Source organism: Telmatherina bonti (assembly GCF_933228915.1).
Source record: "Telmatherina bonti genome assembly, chromosome: 3".
NCBI lineage: Eukaryota > Metazoa > Chordata > Actinopteri > Atheriniformes > Telmatherinidae > Telmatherina > Telmatherina bonti.
In genome coordinates, this window is record NC_136621.1 from 20998301 (window position 1) to 21016386 (window position 18086).

Genomic DNA, 18086 nt, shown 5'->3' on the forward strand with positions numbered 1-18086 from the left:
ACATCTACAACAGCTAATGTAATCTGAAATGCAATCTGGCTTGAGTGGGCTGCAGGCTGGTACAGCAGTTCTACACACATACACCTACACATAAACAGCAAAACACATAAACATGACAGCATGCGTGCACACCAGAAATACTATGCATCACCAATTTCCAAGAGTCTGCAGGTTTTCATCCAAACTGAACACTAAGCACTTTCTTGTTCAGTGTACATAAACATGGGCCTTCACATGTAGTGTGCATGCTGTTCTGTGGCTGACTCAAACACTGATTTTATTGGCATGAATATTTATATAGTTTTTGCCATTCATGATGTAGCAAAACAAAAAAAACATACAAAGGAGGAAAACTGACTTAAGAAAGAAAACAACAAAAGGGATGTGTTTTGAGTTCAAATCTTAGCTGACATGAAGTAAGATTTAAAGCACACCAGAGGGTTTTCTACAAAGCAAGTTCAGCAGTCAAATTGTCTTAGTAGTGACTAAATTCTAAAACTGTAATCGAAGATAACAAGCACGACAGTGGTGGTTATGATCTTACTTTGTCAAGTTTTTTCTTTAGGCTTGGTGAGCATTCACATAAAAAAGGATCTCTGTTCTTCTCTGACACGCTGCTCCAACAACAATGAGATGTTGCTGCAACAAACACAAGACAGGACCTCAAGCAGAAAACTGATAGTCGTGTCAAGTAAGAAATTATATATGCCTGCTATTTGTTGAGCTGCAAGGACAGCTCTTCTATTTCTAACATGAGGGGTTTGTTAAACTCTGACACTGTCACGCAATAATGTGGAGTCGCCTCATCCTCAGACCACGTCTAAGCAATACAAAATTTATTGAGCCAATATTTCCTGAGAAGTAGACCAATAAAGTGTTTAATCTATGTTCGATCAAATGTCAGAAACATAAATCCTACTTGTGTCAAATCGAGACAAGACATAAAGGCATATCTTCTGTTGGATCACCACCTGAATGTGTTGTTTCCATGGTAACATACTTTATGCATACAGCTCAACAGGTTTCATGTATAACAAAAATCTTTCATCAAACGCTGCTTAACATTAAGCTTCATTTGAAACTGTTATTTTATTGACTACTTAACAGATTTATTGCTGAAACAACTGCATAAAATTGCACAGACAGAATATTAGGACGATAACCTTGTCTAAGGACGAACATGAGGGACCAAAACTGTAAGAAATATCAAACTGGACGTGAATGTTGCTGAGGGAGATGCAGCCAGAAGTTGTGCAGCAAGAGATGATATTAGTTGTTGAATTTAGAGACTAAATACGACGGAATATTTATACAAATGGAGAAGGGGAATTTGTCAACAGGAGCATATTTTGTAGAGCTCAGAGGACACACAGAGTGCACCTCATATTTTAGGTTCAACTTATATTTAGTTATAATACACTGATATAATCTTTGAAGTTTGAAGACATAATGAATGTTACACAGCAAGTGTAAGCGGTTTTAATGTTGCGGCTGATCAGTGAGAAGTGCATTAATTCTACTACAAGCCAAATGACTTAATAAGATCTAAGTAATAACAAGTAGGTGAATTTCATTCTCTGTGTGTGACTAAAATGTAATGCTATTGAGGTCAAACTTTCAAACGCACTCTTCAGAACTAGTAAAGATTTACAGCTTTTCACAATTATAAAATTAGATTGTACGAGTTTGTTTGTCTGATAAGGGCTGTAAATGAGCTGGGGAATAAACACAAACTTGTCCAAGGTAAGAGCCATATATTTGCATTATCTCACATGGAATTTTCTTATTGTTTCACAATCTTTTACTTTTTGTCTTTCATTAAAATTAGGGTAAGTGAAGTGTTCCTGGAACACTTTTTACTATATTGCTTAAAATTAGTTTCACTCTCCAGTTGCAGCCAATTAATTAAAAGCTATAACACAAGACTTAAAAAAAACGAATCACCTGTGGAACTGACAGGACTACAAAAAGCAAAAAAATCAATCCAATCATTTTAATTGGCCTGCTCTAAACTATTGTGAATGGTGATATGTTGATCAAGGAAAACTGCCACTGCGTGTTCCTGAAGTTCGGAAGCGTGTCTTCGTGAAGAAATCTGAATAAGGGGGTCTGGACTTTTGAATTTTATGTTTTCAAAAATGTGCTCCCTCAAACCGTTTTTCCAGGATCTCCTTACCTGCCTTCAATTAAGGCAAATGGAAAGTGTGATGACAGCAAAGGCAATGTTGAAAGGACAAACAAGTCTCATCTGTGACGCAACCATGCAAGTCTCCCAGGCGCTTTTTCCAAACAGTTATGTAGTGTTGACCATGATCAGTGTTGGTGTAGTAACTTGTTACTTCTGTAAAGTGTCATGAGAGCACCTTACAGGTTACTGCATTTAAAGAGTAATGTCACTACTTACTACTTTACTTTCCCTGTTTCTTAGTTTACCGTGTAGATACATGAAGAACACTGTTAGGGTGCTGCCTGCAGGAAGAAATGTGTCTCACTGTAAAATCCACAAACAACAGGATAAAGGAAGCTACGATGAGGTCATGCTGGTCTAATACACGCTATCAGAACTGCCTGAGCTAGAAGTTTCATAAAGGTCTATTTATGCTGCTTTAAGTCAGTTGGAACATCTGTATCAAACGTCATACTTCACTGCATTGATGCTTCCAAGCCTCTTTTATGTTGTCATAGTTGTAAAGTCTGTTCAGATGCGCTAATGGACCATTATTACACTCCAGGGGATTTGCAGCATGGTAGAAAACAAGGAAAATAGGTTTCATAACAAATAGATTGCATTTTGGTGAAATAACCTCTTGAAAAATATTATGTATTTGGTGACCATCAATGTAGTGTGTTTTTCCTATTATGCTTATTTCACATTCTGATATTGTATGGAGGGCAACAAATAAGCATCAACCATAGCAATGCAGTTCTATTAAATGTAAAGTTTTAAAAGAAATCTGTGTCAGGGAAAAAAAGATTGCAGGATTACTTTTAAGTCTTTGGTCTTTTCAACTGTTGCTTGATTATCAAGGACATAACATTAGCTGTTCTTCATTGTAAAGCTGTGTGGATTTACTGCCAGTCCTCAACTAGAAAAGATACAGCAGACTCTTCTTTTTGAAGGAAGCTGGGATCCTTCAATATCTTTCTGAAATGTTGCATACCTTTTACACGTCTCCCATTTCAAGGGAATTTTGCTTTGTGGCCATCTGTTGGCGCGACTGCATCAGAGCCAGAGGCTTAAACTGACCAAGAAAGCTGGTTATGTGCTAGGAACAACTCCAGAGGCTCATTTTAAAGAATGGGGTGCAAGTTACTGAATTTATGGACAATTATTATGGACAATTCTTTACACCCTGTACACGATACAGTAAAGAAACAGTGTGTTTGGTCAAATTTGTCAGGTACGCTGCCACAGCGAAACACACAGGAAGTTGTTCTTGCCAGCACTCATTGCGATTTCTTTTTTTTTTTTTCAAAAGGTTTAAGGAAGGTGAAGGTGTAAGGAAGTCTCTGGGCTGTAATAACAGACGTTAGCTTAAATTCTGGAACAGCAAAGTGAGTTTCAATTCTTTGATCTACTTACATGTATGCTTTTTTTTTGCCAAATATAAATATTTAATGACATGGAATACTGGTCACTCTTCGGGTCTCCAGACTGCTGCAACCAAAATCTGTTGAGTGCACTCTTGTTCCTTGATCACAATGGTACAGCTATGACTGGAAGAGGCAGTTCCCTCTCCTTTGTCCAGCATTTTGTGTGCGAGTTCCTTTAAAGGAATATCGAGGTCGGAGTCTTGCTCTCTCTGAGGACTTTTTCTGGACTGATGTGTGTGCCTTTGAAATTGTAACCTATAGGCTGCTCTCTGAGTCTGACACATGCTAGCAACAAATAAAAATCCATTTTTCACTATATAAGCTGGGATAACTGTTAAAGTATCTGTCTTCCCTGTCACTGATAGGAATAGTTGTGCTGTTTACAGCTCCTCCAAAGATCCCACAATGCAGAATTTTGCAGCAGCCAATTTGGGGGACGACATATCTTTGAACAACTCACTGCATCTCCAAAATGGAACAATATGCACTTAAAGCAGTGTTAAGACTTTTTATGTCCATTTTAGAGGGGAAATAAAAAAAATTAACAATGAAGGCCTTGAACAGATTGTGCTTTAAATGGTCTCAGCTTAACAACAGCAGCTGGTCAGACGTTTTTCGCTCTGAAAGAATTATTTAACACCGTCTGTAAAGTCAACAGTTAACTAAAATAATATGTGATTCTTAAATGCAAAAGTCTCTCGTGGTGGTGTTTGGCAGTCATCCAAGCATCCTTAACACAGATAAATATAAGAAAATAAAGCCTTTAAAGGAGTTCAAATATAACGTATATCCTTGTATATTCTTTTTGTTCATTATTATTGCTCAGCATTTATGGAAAAGAATAAAATGGCAAGAATAGATGATGTGATCACATAAAAATAAGATTTCAACCATAAAGCCACAGCTTTTCTTGGATCCTATCTTTGTGTAATTGTGACGAGATATAAATGAATAAATAAACTTCTCCCAGACAATTCAGTTATAGCAGAAGCTGAAGCCAACACAGTGCAAGTCGTGACTGTTTAAAAAGAGGAACTAAATGAGACCCACGCAGGACAAGACAACATACAACTTACTGCTGGAGAACATATTTAGTTAGGGCTTGCCTTCCACACATGGCACAAACAAAAAGAAAATCTTGTAAAAGAATGTAAAACAAGAAAACCTCAATCGATATTGTTTGCCACTAGGAAATGGATTTTGTAAACTGATACGCAACATTAAATAAGCGGTGCTGTTAGAAGTTAGATTCACTACAAGCAGAAAAAGTGGAGATGGGGTTAACGGCGAAGACATTTTAAACTGGGCTGACGGAGGTTTACAATAGATAGTTGTCTGCTTGAGATGAGACAATTAGGAAAAAGTGGTAGAAAAGGAAAAGATCCAGGTTTACAACACAAAGTCACAAACTGAATGCTTTTAAATTGTTAAAATGCATGACAGATATGTTTCACTCATTTTATTAATGAAAGAGGCAGCATAATGATGCTTACCTGTGACCTGCAGCTTATCCATGCTGACCTCACACTTGAGGTAAACACGCCCCCTTCTTTCAGTGTGATCAGTTCCACACAGGCTGGGCACGTTCATAACACATTGCTTATGAACATTCATATCGCAGGCTGGCGGGACACAGAGGGGAGATAAGAGCATGAGGGAACAAGGAATTCATGCATTATGCATTTGATCCAAATAACATAAAAGTGAATGAAAGCATTTCTAGAACTAACTTGAAGACTTACACTGCTGTAAATGTTACGATGAAGGTGCAAAATATTGAAACTGATTTGAGCATGTAAGGTTTGTGATCTTTCCACACTGCAGTTTCGCACATATTTAAATGTAAACAGCTGAAACACCATCTTCAAAAAACAACATGCGCCTTTCAGCATTGCAATGCTTAATGTTCCGATGCAATAAGCTGCTTTAAACATCCCTTCTCAATTTAATGTTCCTATTTCTGCACCTATCTCTCCTGACATATTTCAATCTCATTTCACGTTTGGCTCAATAGGATTGTTTTTCTGAGAGCTGTGCGGGAGAGGAGATAGCAAGGTTATGACCCAGATTCATCCCTGTGCTGATTTGCATAGATGTCACGTCTGTCAGCCAGCTGAGCCATCCAGTCATGGATGGAGAATAGTTACCAATGGTTACATCATCAAGTCACCAGGTCATTAGGTGAACAACAATGAAAAATTGCTACGTTACTAAAGCTGTCTCCATGAGTACAAGTCATTCTTTGTGCCACTCCAATGCAGTCCTGTAGCTACTAGTGTGTAATTCTGCATACAGATCAACACACACTTGGGTTGGTTTTATAATTATCATGATTAGCTTTAAACAGTAATCATTGGTTTCGCATGAGTGGATGATGACATTTTTCATTTGTGTACCAATGAGGTTGCCTTGTATTTTGATGGACCAAAATTGAGTGATTATTGCATAATAATAATAATAACAACAACAACAACAGCAATAATAATCATAACAATAATAATCATTTGGATTAAATGTGTTAAATATAAATAAATAGATTCTTTCATTTTATTTATTTACATTTATCCCTTTATTCTTGGCATTTTGATTTACTGTGGTCATTTATTTTTAACCTTGCTAAGGAAATTCAAGTAATTTTTCTGCATTAATACAGCTAATTACAAAATTAAATTGTCATTCTGTGTTTCTTGAGTCTTAATTTATCTGCATTCTGTAGTATGTAGCATGTATCTAAGTATTTTTTATTTCATAAATGTTCCAAGAAAAGTAATTATGTGGTCTTGTGGTTGTTCTTGGAGTCATATCATTTCCCTTTTTTCGTTGAACTCAACTATCAAAGAATCAAGAAAGTCGCCATTTTTTGTCAAAGCTCTTTAAATAAAATAAGAGCAAAACAGGAAGTAAAACTGCGTCTTAGGAACATATTCTTTGATTACAAGTTTAGGTTCTGAATTGAAAGCAAAAAGATGCTTAACTAATAGTGTCAAATGAATATGACTAAATCTATGGCCAGGTTTCTGAGTCAAATCATGTATGATCCTTTTGTCCCATTGGAATTTGATCTTTTAGCAAGATTACCTACCCCTTATTTGCAACTTTGCAAATCCATTTATTTACATCCTTGAACATCATTTCACAAAACTGGTTGTCTGTTGTACAACACATTATGAATCCAGAAACTCATTAAGGCCATCAGACTTTAATTCACTAACACGAGATATAAGGATAAGAGAAGATATTAATGAAGTGGATTTACCACAGATACTTGAGTGCAAGTCATATATGAGGGGCATTTTCAGTGTCAGCTTGTTATTTTGTCAAAAACAAGCTTTTTTTCTAAAACGTTATAAAGCTAATAATAGAGTAGCTTTTTAAAAAGGTTTAGGGTGAGGGTGAGGATTATAAAGCAACTTCCAATTATTGCAACTCTTAAACACAATTTACCTGCATAGTAACAATGAATGAATAACTTCCTTTTGTGCTTTCCTGATCATTGGTTTCAGTTTAATTGTCGGTAGATTTACATTAATAGGCACTTATACTACCATGTATACCATGGTGTATTCTGTAAAACGCTACTCATATGTTTATAAACTTATGAATTAAAAGACATGGATTTGTTGAAAACTATTCCAATTTAAAATTGAAAATAGAAAAATACAATATAATGTTTTCAATACTTACAATCACACTTCATGCCCTGATGGATGAGGCCGTAGAGCAGAGAGCCACAGTGATCACAGAAGGTGGGGCTCCCATAAGTGTGAATCTTAAACTTGTGCTTTGTTCTGGGATCCTACAGGAACAAAGAAATGAGAATTGAAAGAAAACAAAGATGCACAAATGTTAAATCATGGCAGGATGAAAAGCTAATAATTACAAATGTCTGAATGCCTGATTCATCAAAGTATATTGATTTTATACTAGAAAGGCTAAGAACAGTCATAATCAATTACATAAAGACCACCGCAGATGGCAGGGTCAAAAATAAAATTACCATTTTGCAGTTAATTCAGAATAATCTTTTTTTGCACGTTAAAATGCATGCATATAAATGATTACGGGCATTTAGGATACTTTTCTGTTTCCACAGTATTTATTCAGAAAGTCTGCTTGCTGTCTGTATGGAAGCGTCCTCTGATGCACATGAAGGTGTAACAAAAAAAAAGGAAGTAGTCATGGAACTCACTCAATGCGGACTGTAAACACACTGTAATCAAAAGTTAACTCCTGGTACAACTTAAAGTAAAAGCTGATCAGTTTCTGACAAACGTCTATTAAAATATTAATTCAGGTTTGTTTGTTTTTGTTTTCATTTTTCATGATCATATGAGGAAGTAAGAACTAAAGTATCTTAATGGAAAGTCTATAGTTCGGTTCAGTTTATCAGTCATAACAACCATTTATAAAACCATGGTTCTTGAAGTAGCATCCTGCATATAAAAAAATCACTACATTCATTGAAAACTTGCCATAATGAATAATATGATGATTTGAAAAAAGAAATACTCAAAATTTCAATTATAACCTTCATCAGCAAAAAAAAAAAAAAAAAAAAAGTTAATTGAATATAATTTGAGTATGTCAGAAGTGGCATTATATGAGAATCGAACTGTATTCCTCTCCATTCTGTAGCTTAATATTTTCTTTAGGTAAACAACACCAAAGCCACCAAAGCATTTCATTCATTATTTGCCTTCTATTAACAGTGTTCGTAGCTCCAGGCTCGCTACATAAATATTTCATCAGCTAATGTGTGAAAAATATTGGAGTTTAATGAAAAATGTGCCTATAACACAGGGTAGTAAATGGGTTCCTAGTTGCAACAGGCTGAATCCCATCTCTGTATAGGTAGTACACCATTTGCTTTGCTTAGTTGAGCAAAAAGTGTTTTATATACTGTTTAAAATAAAGAAAAAAAAACTCACGTGTAAAAGATAATAAATTGCTCAATCACGAAATGAAAATTGAATTCATTCATTCATTCATTCTCTTTATCACTTAGTCCAATTAGGGGTTGCATGAAAGCTGAAGCCTATTCCAGCTATGAGCAGGCAGGAGGCAGGGTACACCTTGGAAAGGTTGCCCGTCCATCGCAGATGAATATTACAAAATTCAGAAAACTGTTTGCAATATAGGAATTCTACAGCATGTACAACACCGAAGACGGAGCAGGAAAATAAATCAACTAAGGAGGAGCATTAGGAAACAAAACTGTAAAAAATATTAGACTGGAATGCCTCTGAGGCAGATTCAGGCAAAAGAAGCCTAGCAGGATCAGTATCTGCATCACTACCTGACACGTAATCCAAAACTATAGGAGTAGTTACTGAGGAGAGTACCAGGTATGTTTTATAAACCCTACACCCTAAAGGTATCAGTCCAACTGTATAGGTTTTACACAGGCTGAAACCTTATCGGTTACTCAAGGAAGACAAAGAAAAAAAATTCATAAATAAGAAAAGGCAATATTGCAGATTATACATATAATAAAGATTTGACTGATTGCTTTGAATTCATCAAAAATTTTAGTAGTCACCCTCAAGACCTCTATTATGTTTTAAAATATATTAAAATATATAACAAATATATATCAAATCTAAGCAAGTGTAATGCCTAAGTAAACACATTATGACCGTTTTTATTTGTGAAGTAATATTGTAACCGATAACTAATACAATAAAACTAAAATTTGCCATTCCTAAGCAGAGGATTCGCGTTTGCTTTGCAATTTTTGAGTAGAAGCCGCATCCGCCATTTTAATCAGAGCTTCAGCATCACTCGTTGTGCCAGCATCTATTATAAATGTGGTTCATTTGATACCCAAATAAGGCTGCATTCAGAAGACTGAGAAATATTTAAATGCCGAAAAACAGAGAGAGATGAAGGAAGATAAAGCAGAACTGCCTGAAGGAAAATATTCAACTCGGATGACAGATCAGGTATAAATTTATTTAACCTGACACTCTGCATGTTTATAATTACATAAAGATGGAATAAACGTAAAACAAGCAGAAGTGTGTGTAAACTCTGCCTTAAGTAAATATCTGTGTTAAGAGAAGCGTTTAGTTGTTTTATATGAACTCTTGAACAAACAGTTACCTCCCTATTTTTACATGTTTGTTCAGGACAGCAAATGAAAATAGAAGCGCTCACTGCAAACAGGAAGCACACAATACAATGCACACAGGCAAACATATTGTGACAATTCCTATTAAATGTAGGTACATGATAAAGAAAGACTATTTAAAATGTCTTGTGATTGAAAACATTGGGAAACTAATATATTAGTAAAGAAAATCCTACGCCTTATTGTCAAACACCCGTGCAGTGTAGGTAAAAAGAAAGTGACATCAGCTTCTTTTCAATGTTAGTGGAGCAGCTCCTCTGTCTGTCATTCGCTGTTCAGTGTGAATAAAGGATTGCGGCAAGGGGGGCAAGCAATTTCAGTGAAGCTATTGAAACCTTTAGTGGAAAGATTCATGGGGCCATGACACACATAAGCCTCAACTATTTACTTGCAGCTCAGTTTGGTTGTGTTTAAACTTTGTTGTAGTTGTTTTAGGACTACACTTTGCAAACAGGGAGAATCCATGACTAAGGGTTCAGTGGAAAACAGTGAGATTAAGATTGTATTCTACGGACAGTGTAGCTAATATTGACACAGCACTTGGTTACGTCTTTTATATACCACACATCACAAGGAGTTGAGTTACAGCAACATGAATATGGCTGTTTAATATTACTAAAAGCTGCAGCTAATGTTTCGTTTTGTAAAGAGTACCTGCACATCTACCAATGAGATAAAATATATTGAAACATTGTAATTAAAAGTACATTTTACAGTGGCCTACTGCAACAAGCTACATGCAGCTCTTTGCCATGAGCACTTGTGACAAAAGGGTCAAATGAGAAGATGTGAGAACACAACGGTAATTAGTTATGAAGATTTTGTTTCTATTTTACTTTGTAAAAAAGTTGTGAATAGTTGCTGTGTTTCCCTTAGAAGCTTTTACAGTAAACTCCAACCAAAAGCAGAACCACATGGCACCGAATGTCCTTTACTGTTGTTGGTAAAATGTAAAAACTGTTACATAAGTTAAATGCAGCAAGTATACATCATCAGTGACTTGGAAAGGCATTGTACATGTAAATCATTTAGAGAAGAAATTCAAAATGCAAACATTAAGAATTTAACATTTTATGCGTTTTTAAAAAAAAAAAAAAAAAAAAAACTTATTTTACAGGTAGGGGTATACGTAGGACATTTAAGTCTGAGTTTCATTAAAGCAGGTTTATTTTGAGGAAATAAGCATTTAGAGTATGATCCAAGCTTGTCTCAACATTTCACTGCATCCACTGAAAAGAAAAAGAAAACACTTCTTAAATGTATTCACTCTTCGTTAAAAAGACTTGTCCCATTTAAGGAATATACAATTTTCTATTTTGTCTGAAAATACACCTCCTTTTTTTGTGTATCTTAAGGAAAACTGTCATATAAGGACTACATAAAAGGCCAACACATATAAATCATCAGTAAAGAGAGCATAATGTCGTACTTTCATTAACGTTGGCAGTTTTACTCGCTGAGGCACCACAGTGATGTATGTTTGACACTGGCCTTTAAACTTATGTGACAGGGACTTAATCAGGATCCAATATGCTTGTTTCCCTTCAAAGTTTGACATCCCCCCTCCTTCTCTTTTTTACATCATGAGATATTGTTGATTGCATTATTGCCAGTATTTAATATATTAGGTGATACATCAAGAAAAGAAATATGTGTAATATTGTCTGGCTGACCATTAAAAGCTGCACAGAAAATTTAGTTATGAGAAATGCTTCTCTTTGACTTTCCAACCATAAATTTGTGCAAATGTCAAACGGGACCTGATCTGAAAAAGAGATGCTTTCATTGCATCGTAGCTAGAGTCAGTCTGCTCACTTGCATGTTTTTTTTTTGTTGTGCTTTTTAATTCTATTAGACACTAAGAATTTTGTGATGTTGCATTTAGCCATTCAAGACTAACAAATATTTATTCTTTATTTGAATGTTTTCTAGGTATTTTTGTTTGTTTGAGTAGATTTTTTGTTTTTCTTTATTTATTTTACCTTCTATTTAGCATGCTAATCTGTTTTCTACGTTTTATTGTAAAAGATGTCTTTTGGCTCTTAGCCAGTTCCATTTATTGGATCATTTCCATGTTTTTCATGACAATGGTAGAAAGATTTCTAAGCAAAGACTTAAAAGAAGCAGTACATAAACCAGTAAGTGACATTGTGGTTTGTCACAACATATAATTGTCTTTTAAACCAGGAAACATTGAGCATTATCCACCGAGAAGAAGCTCTACGATCAGCTAACTACACAGCATGCAAATACAATTCATACTAATTTGCAATTCATTTTTAGAATTACATCAATTATGTTAAAGTAAAAATTCAAAACCCAAACGGTTTTATCAAGTTATTATTTTCATGCACTTACACAATCACATACAGCATATGGGCCTACTTTCTTTGTAGGAGCCCCTTAAACACTGTTTACAGGCCAGCCGTCAGTGTATTAGCTGAGGACAGGCAAAAAAAAAAGAGTGAAGGAGCTTCTGCTAGCAGCTCTTACTCACATCTACCCACACACAGCTGATCCTAAAGGATTATCCTCTTGTCACCTCCCCCCCTCCCCTTGTTCCTTCCTCTATGGCATGAATGAGGGATGGCAGCTAAACACAAAACTGAGTTGCGGATGAAGCACGTATTTTGTGTAATATCACACAGGCTTTAGATGTGTGAAATATAGGTTAATGGTTCCCAGGTAATGAAAAACACTGACAACAAAAAGACAACATGATTACAGGTCACCAATCCTTGAGCCTTGGCAGCGATGTATTGCATTCGAAGAGGTGAAATAAAGCAACAGACTATTAGAGTCACCAGAGTCTCCCTCTGCATGGATGAGTCCAAAAAACCACAAAAGAGAAATAAAAAAAAAAAAAGAAAATCATCCAAGTCAAACCCAATAACCAGCTCAGCTTACTTCTTTAGCTTGTAACTATTAATAGTAAGGAATATTGTATATTTCTCACCACTAATTTGCATTGTTGACTACTTACAGAAGGAGATGTATTGTTAACCAGTATAATCTGCAGGAGAAAAAAAAGGCCAAAAATAAGACAACTGAGCACCAAGAAGAGGCTTCATTCTTGAGACAGAAGGCTAAATCTCTGCCAAATGAGCACTAGTGACTGAGCAGCCAAGGGTGTCAAATGTGAGAGTGGCAACTCATTCGTCTTGTGTGGTAACTCATGCATCTATTCTACTTTGTGTTGGACCATTTATTGTCTTAGCTGGGAATGAAGAGGCTGGCTATTATTATTTACCAGCAACTTTGTCTCTGGCAAGTAAATTCTTAAAAATGTTACACTGAAACAAATCCCTAACATAAAAAGCACTTTTGAGAATTTGAGAAGGTAGCTTCTCATTTGCAAAAGCAAAGGTTTTAGTGCAAATAAGAATAATAAAAAGAAGAAATAGAAGATGGAGAAATAATAATAAATTTTTTAAAAAAAAACCATTTGAAATGAATCTGCAGAGAGACATGAATTAAAAGTATCTACATGTTTGTACAAGTATGACTGTAACACTTTAAATATATGAATCTGACCCAAACAACAAAAACCCTCACATCATTGTCACTAACGGTACTCTTGCAGCCGAGCGCCATTCTGATTCAGTACGACTTAGTCGTCAGTGTCCAGTCTGAAACAGATGTACTCACTGCTCTGTCTGCAATTAAAGTTTGATGACAAAGATTGATTAGGGTGTGTGATAATGCACAGAAAATTAAACCTGTAAATGAGTGTACATGACTACATATCACTTAGCAGACAAGGTTGTCCATTAACATGTCCTTTCTGTGAGCTGGGGATGAAGGGTTTACTCCTGTGGCTTCTATCCCCTATTAAAGCCTAATTGAGTCTTAATGGGGCCTCATACCAGACAGAGTGGTGCTTGCTTACCAGAACAGTGGGAAAAGGAACGTTTTAATGCTGAAAGCAGCAATGGTTCAAAACAAAAAGCCATGATGACCAAACAACAGAGGGATGCACTTTAGTAACATGGACATCCAACAGGATTTCCCTGAAACAAATAGGAAGTCATTTTCCATCAAAATAACAACCATGTTTGTATTTCTTAAAACATTTAATTGGTGTATTTATTTTTACTTATGTTCACCCAATTCAGCAAACAAATCTGTATGCCAGTGTAGTTTGTGATGATCACGAGGAGAGCATTAATTTTAAACAAAAAAGGTGTCTATTTTAGATGCTGACACTTCACAAAATGAGTGAAAAATGATAAATTGAACAAAGAATGATGAGACAGAGTAATCGTTTGAATTATTTCGCTAGCATCCCTATTATGATTTCAGGTAGTTAAAGTATATGCATAAAGTGTCAACAAACAGATGGGGACAGGAAGAAAAGACAGAGCTGAATTTTGATCAAAAGACTTGGTGATGAAAACAGAAGCACATGGGGTCAGTGCAGTGATGTTGACTAATTAGCCAGGCTCTCCAGTCCAGCTTAATGAGCAAGCAGGCCGTCAGCCAGCGCCTGTCAGTTACCAGCTTGGCAGGATAGAACTGAGCAGGGTACTTTGTGCAGAAGAGGGGAGGCCAGAGGTGGATGACATTAAAGTCTGGGGCCATCCCCAGTGTGGCATAAACAGTGTTTATGCCACAAAATGAACTAAGTCATGATCATTTCTCATTTTTCACTGATAAAACATGTGGGAACTGATGTTAATCATAAAACTGCAGTGTGTATAAACCTACAGTTATTAATAGATTTTTTCTTAAACTCTTGCTATAAAATATAATGAATGACTGTTTAAAAATGATCAGGGAAAAAATATAATTGTAACTGTAAAGATTAAGCAAGAGTCAACAATGATATTGCATGCCATGTCTCCTGAAAAGTGTGTGGCCCTAATCTGTACCATACAATTTTGCATACCAAACTAAAATTAATCCCACATTGATGCTTAAACTTTAAATCAAACTTCTTCCATTCATATTATATTATGCAGGATAGTCTAGATATATATTATATTCTATAAAGAGGGTACTTTAAAGTTGCAGAAAAATGGGGTGACTTGTGCTCATTTATAAAATAACCCTCCACTTGTTGTGTCTGCTGTGATTAACATGGGTGACGGATGAAATAATGATAAGTTTAACATTCACCATCTGTCTGTTTCTCTCAACATTTGGTTCCACGCTCCAAACATCATAAAATTATGACGATTATAATAATGGGAAAAATTCTTTCCGATCTCAGAATGTAAATGGCAACATCAGGTGAAATGTAATTTATAAAAAGATGGTACAAAAATGTGCAGGAAAGTGAATCTTTAATGAGCTCATATATCAGCAGGAGAGGTCTAACCAGTGAGATCAGATTTATCTTGTTCAAGTTCTAAAAAATAATGGTCCTCTTACACATTTTGAAAATTAACATGACTGAACAAAGCTGACTTTACTTGAGATCATGTCAACGTTAACACAGAGAAACAAATGAAAAGCTTCTTAAACTTTTCCACTGCAGCATATGCTAAGGAGAGAAACAACGGCAATTCCATCCAAATTAGTCTCAGTGTTTCTTCCTTTCAGGCCAGGTATACTACACTACTGGTTATAACTGTCTCAGTTGCGAGGGGGAAATTTGGTAAATGAGTGTAACAATCATCAAAGAGTCTGGGTAGGTAATACAGTCCAATCGCACCCCGCAGAGTCAAAAGAGACCCACCTGGTGTGACATTTGCAGCCAGAAAGAGGGGGAGAAATATGAAGCTTACTGATCATCACTTCATCTCTGTCATATTTTTCATTTTCTTATCTCATTGGTCCATCTTCTATCTGCAGGTCTGCAGAATAAATTGCTACAGTGATGATTGAAGGTTAAAAATAACATTATGGGACATTTGTAATGGAGGTGGTAAGATATTTCTCCCTTTTGCAGTTTTTCAGTTATCTTCTTCTATGAGTTACCTTTATATCAAATAAATAACAGGATCATTATGAAAATGTTGTCTGATTCTATCAATAAGACCTATAGTCACACATGCATGCTAATACTGAAAAAAAAAGTCATTTCAGAGAAGATTTTAAGAGGGATTTTTTTTTATGTTTTTCACTTTGTCCTTTCTCAGTGTCATCATCATTGCCTCTGCACAACACATAATATACTAAGAAGTAGTTGAACAAAGCCAAGCAGCTTGTCAGCCTGTCACCAATATCTCCCCATTTATAAACCTTTCAACCTTTCAAGTTTTAATTATAATTTGCATAAGGGATGATGCCTGATTAGTTGTCCATTAACAGAAATGAATGGAAAACATGAAGGGCGTTACTGTCGAGCATGCTCCACAACGTTCATTACCTTATTACTGACACCCTGACAGACAAGACTCTGCTAAAGCCATGCTCACTTGTCAGATGGGGGAAAATAAATATATAAAAATAAGACTTTTTTTTTTTATTTATATTACCATAAGGATTCATAAGAAGCTTAAAAATAGCTATTAGCTAAAAAGTTGTATTGTTTCGTTTTACTTGTCCAGCTTCATAGCAAGAAGAATAATTTACTTTGCTAAGAGGAGCTTTATGGGAAAAGCCCCTTTTTGGTCCTTTAATATTAATGGAAACAGAAAATAAAATAAATATAGAAAAAAAAGTGTTAGTATTAACTTTTAACGAGACTTTTATCATCCAAAATATGTTTAAATTCAGACAGACTTGACAGTAACTCAATAATTTTAGCATTTAGCAATTTTGTTAGCATTGTGTTAGCAGCTTAACCTAAATGTGGCTGGTGCCATCATGTGTACATGTGCCTCTTATCAAAGCGGGAAATGCTGTCGCTGAGCTGAACTATTAAAATATCTGCAATGCTTCTTTTTTTGTATTTGTTTATTATCAGAACCATATTTGTTAAGATCAGGCTCATGTTCTACATTTAGCTACCCCTTGGCCAAAGAAAGACACAGTGTGGTCTGTTAAGAATTTGGCTTCACTTCTACTCAGCAAATGTCACAACACATTTATAAAAATAAACAAACATTGCATCATAGAGATGAAGCATTCTGTCAGTGCGTCTCAGAGTAAGTAGGGAAATGTTTTTGCTGATGATCTGATTGCCATTCTTTTCTAGGCGCATGGGATTCACCATGGCCAATTTTTAGTAGTAAAGCGCCACACCGACTCATTTATGGTACAGATTTCAGGGCTGCGAGCCAGTACAAGTATTTGGGAGCCATCTTGGATAATAAATGGATCTCTGATGTCACCTCTGACTTAATGTGTAAAGAAAAAAGCTCACCAGAACGTGGTAATTGAGCAAAGTGAAAACAGTATGGCAATCAGACAACTCCTTAAGAAATATTTGGAAAGTCCTGAGCTAGCTTTAACTTTTGCTAATGTTTCAGGAACCTTAGCGTGTCCAACAAAAAGAATTCTGGTGAAAAATTGTTTGTTAGAAAACTATCAGCAGTGATAGAAATAAATATGAGATCAGAACCACTGAAAGGCATGATACGTTCTAAGTTTTCCCTCATGTCATCAGGGAAGAGATGCACTTTTCTTTGGCCAGTGGAGTCAACCACATATTTAAGATAATTTGTTTTACCAGCTATGAGGTTTCTTAAAAAGTAATGGATCAACTTGCTGTAATTGTATATCCTGAGTCAAGTAGCACTTACTTACTTGCTATTTGGCATTTCCCAGTGACAAAGTGCCTTCAAGTAGGCCATTTTCTTCTTCAAAGTGTGACGACCTTACCCTATAACTATGTGTTTGTTGCCTCTTTGAGCTTAACATTATTGTGCACACAATGCTGGTAAATAAAAATGCCTCTGTAAATTTGGTGGCTGTTATTCAGAATGCAATACACTCTTACATACCTTGCATCAGGTTTCATCTGCATCACCAGACGCAGTTTTCATGTAAATATGGATATGACATGATGAGTTAACGTCTGCACAGCTGAGGCCATGATACATGTTAAGATTGTATTGCTTAAGAATGGTCAGTGGTTTCACTGGAACTATCTAGCAGGTGTTTTTTTTTTTTTTCTTGTTTATTTATTTATTTATTTATTTTTTTTGAGGATTTATAATTGAGAAAGTAATAGGAGACACAATGTTCAATCATAACCACTGCTACTGGTGTTAGAAAACCAGTGTCATTCTTAATCACAACAAGAATATCTTTCTCTTATCCCATAGCTGTAGACGTGAAAGTCAGTGGTTAATATGGGGGTGGAAGGTTTGAAAAGAACAATATGGTATGATCATTTATCCAGAACTATGGTGTTAGGCTTGGCAAGGTCACTATTTTTAGCCTATAAACCACCACCCTGATTCCTCTTGGCCTTTCACTAAGCTGCTGAGTGCTGAGCAGGAGGGCAGGTTGCCACTGCAGCTCACTTAGC

The 18086-nt window shown here is 35.8% G+C and overlaps 1 protein-coding gene across 2 annotated transcripts in view; it reads right to left on the minus strand.

The window, feature by feature from the left end:
- The window catches only part of prkcaa (protein kinase C, alpha, a), a 135444-nt gene that overhangs the window by 59580 nt on the left and 57778 nt on the right, over nt 1-18086 (minus strand). For both annotated transcript variants that reach the window (XM_079265224.1, XM_079265223.1), the window contains exons 4-5: nt 7279-7390; nt 5088-5216 (exon numbers count right to left, since the gene is read on the minus strand). In XM_079265224.1, the coding sequence (XP_079121350.1) occupies nt 5088-5216; nt 7279-7390 (241 nt within the window). The remainder of the gene's footprint in view (nt 1-5087; nt 5217-7278; nt 7391-18086) is intronic.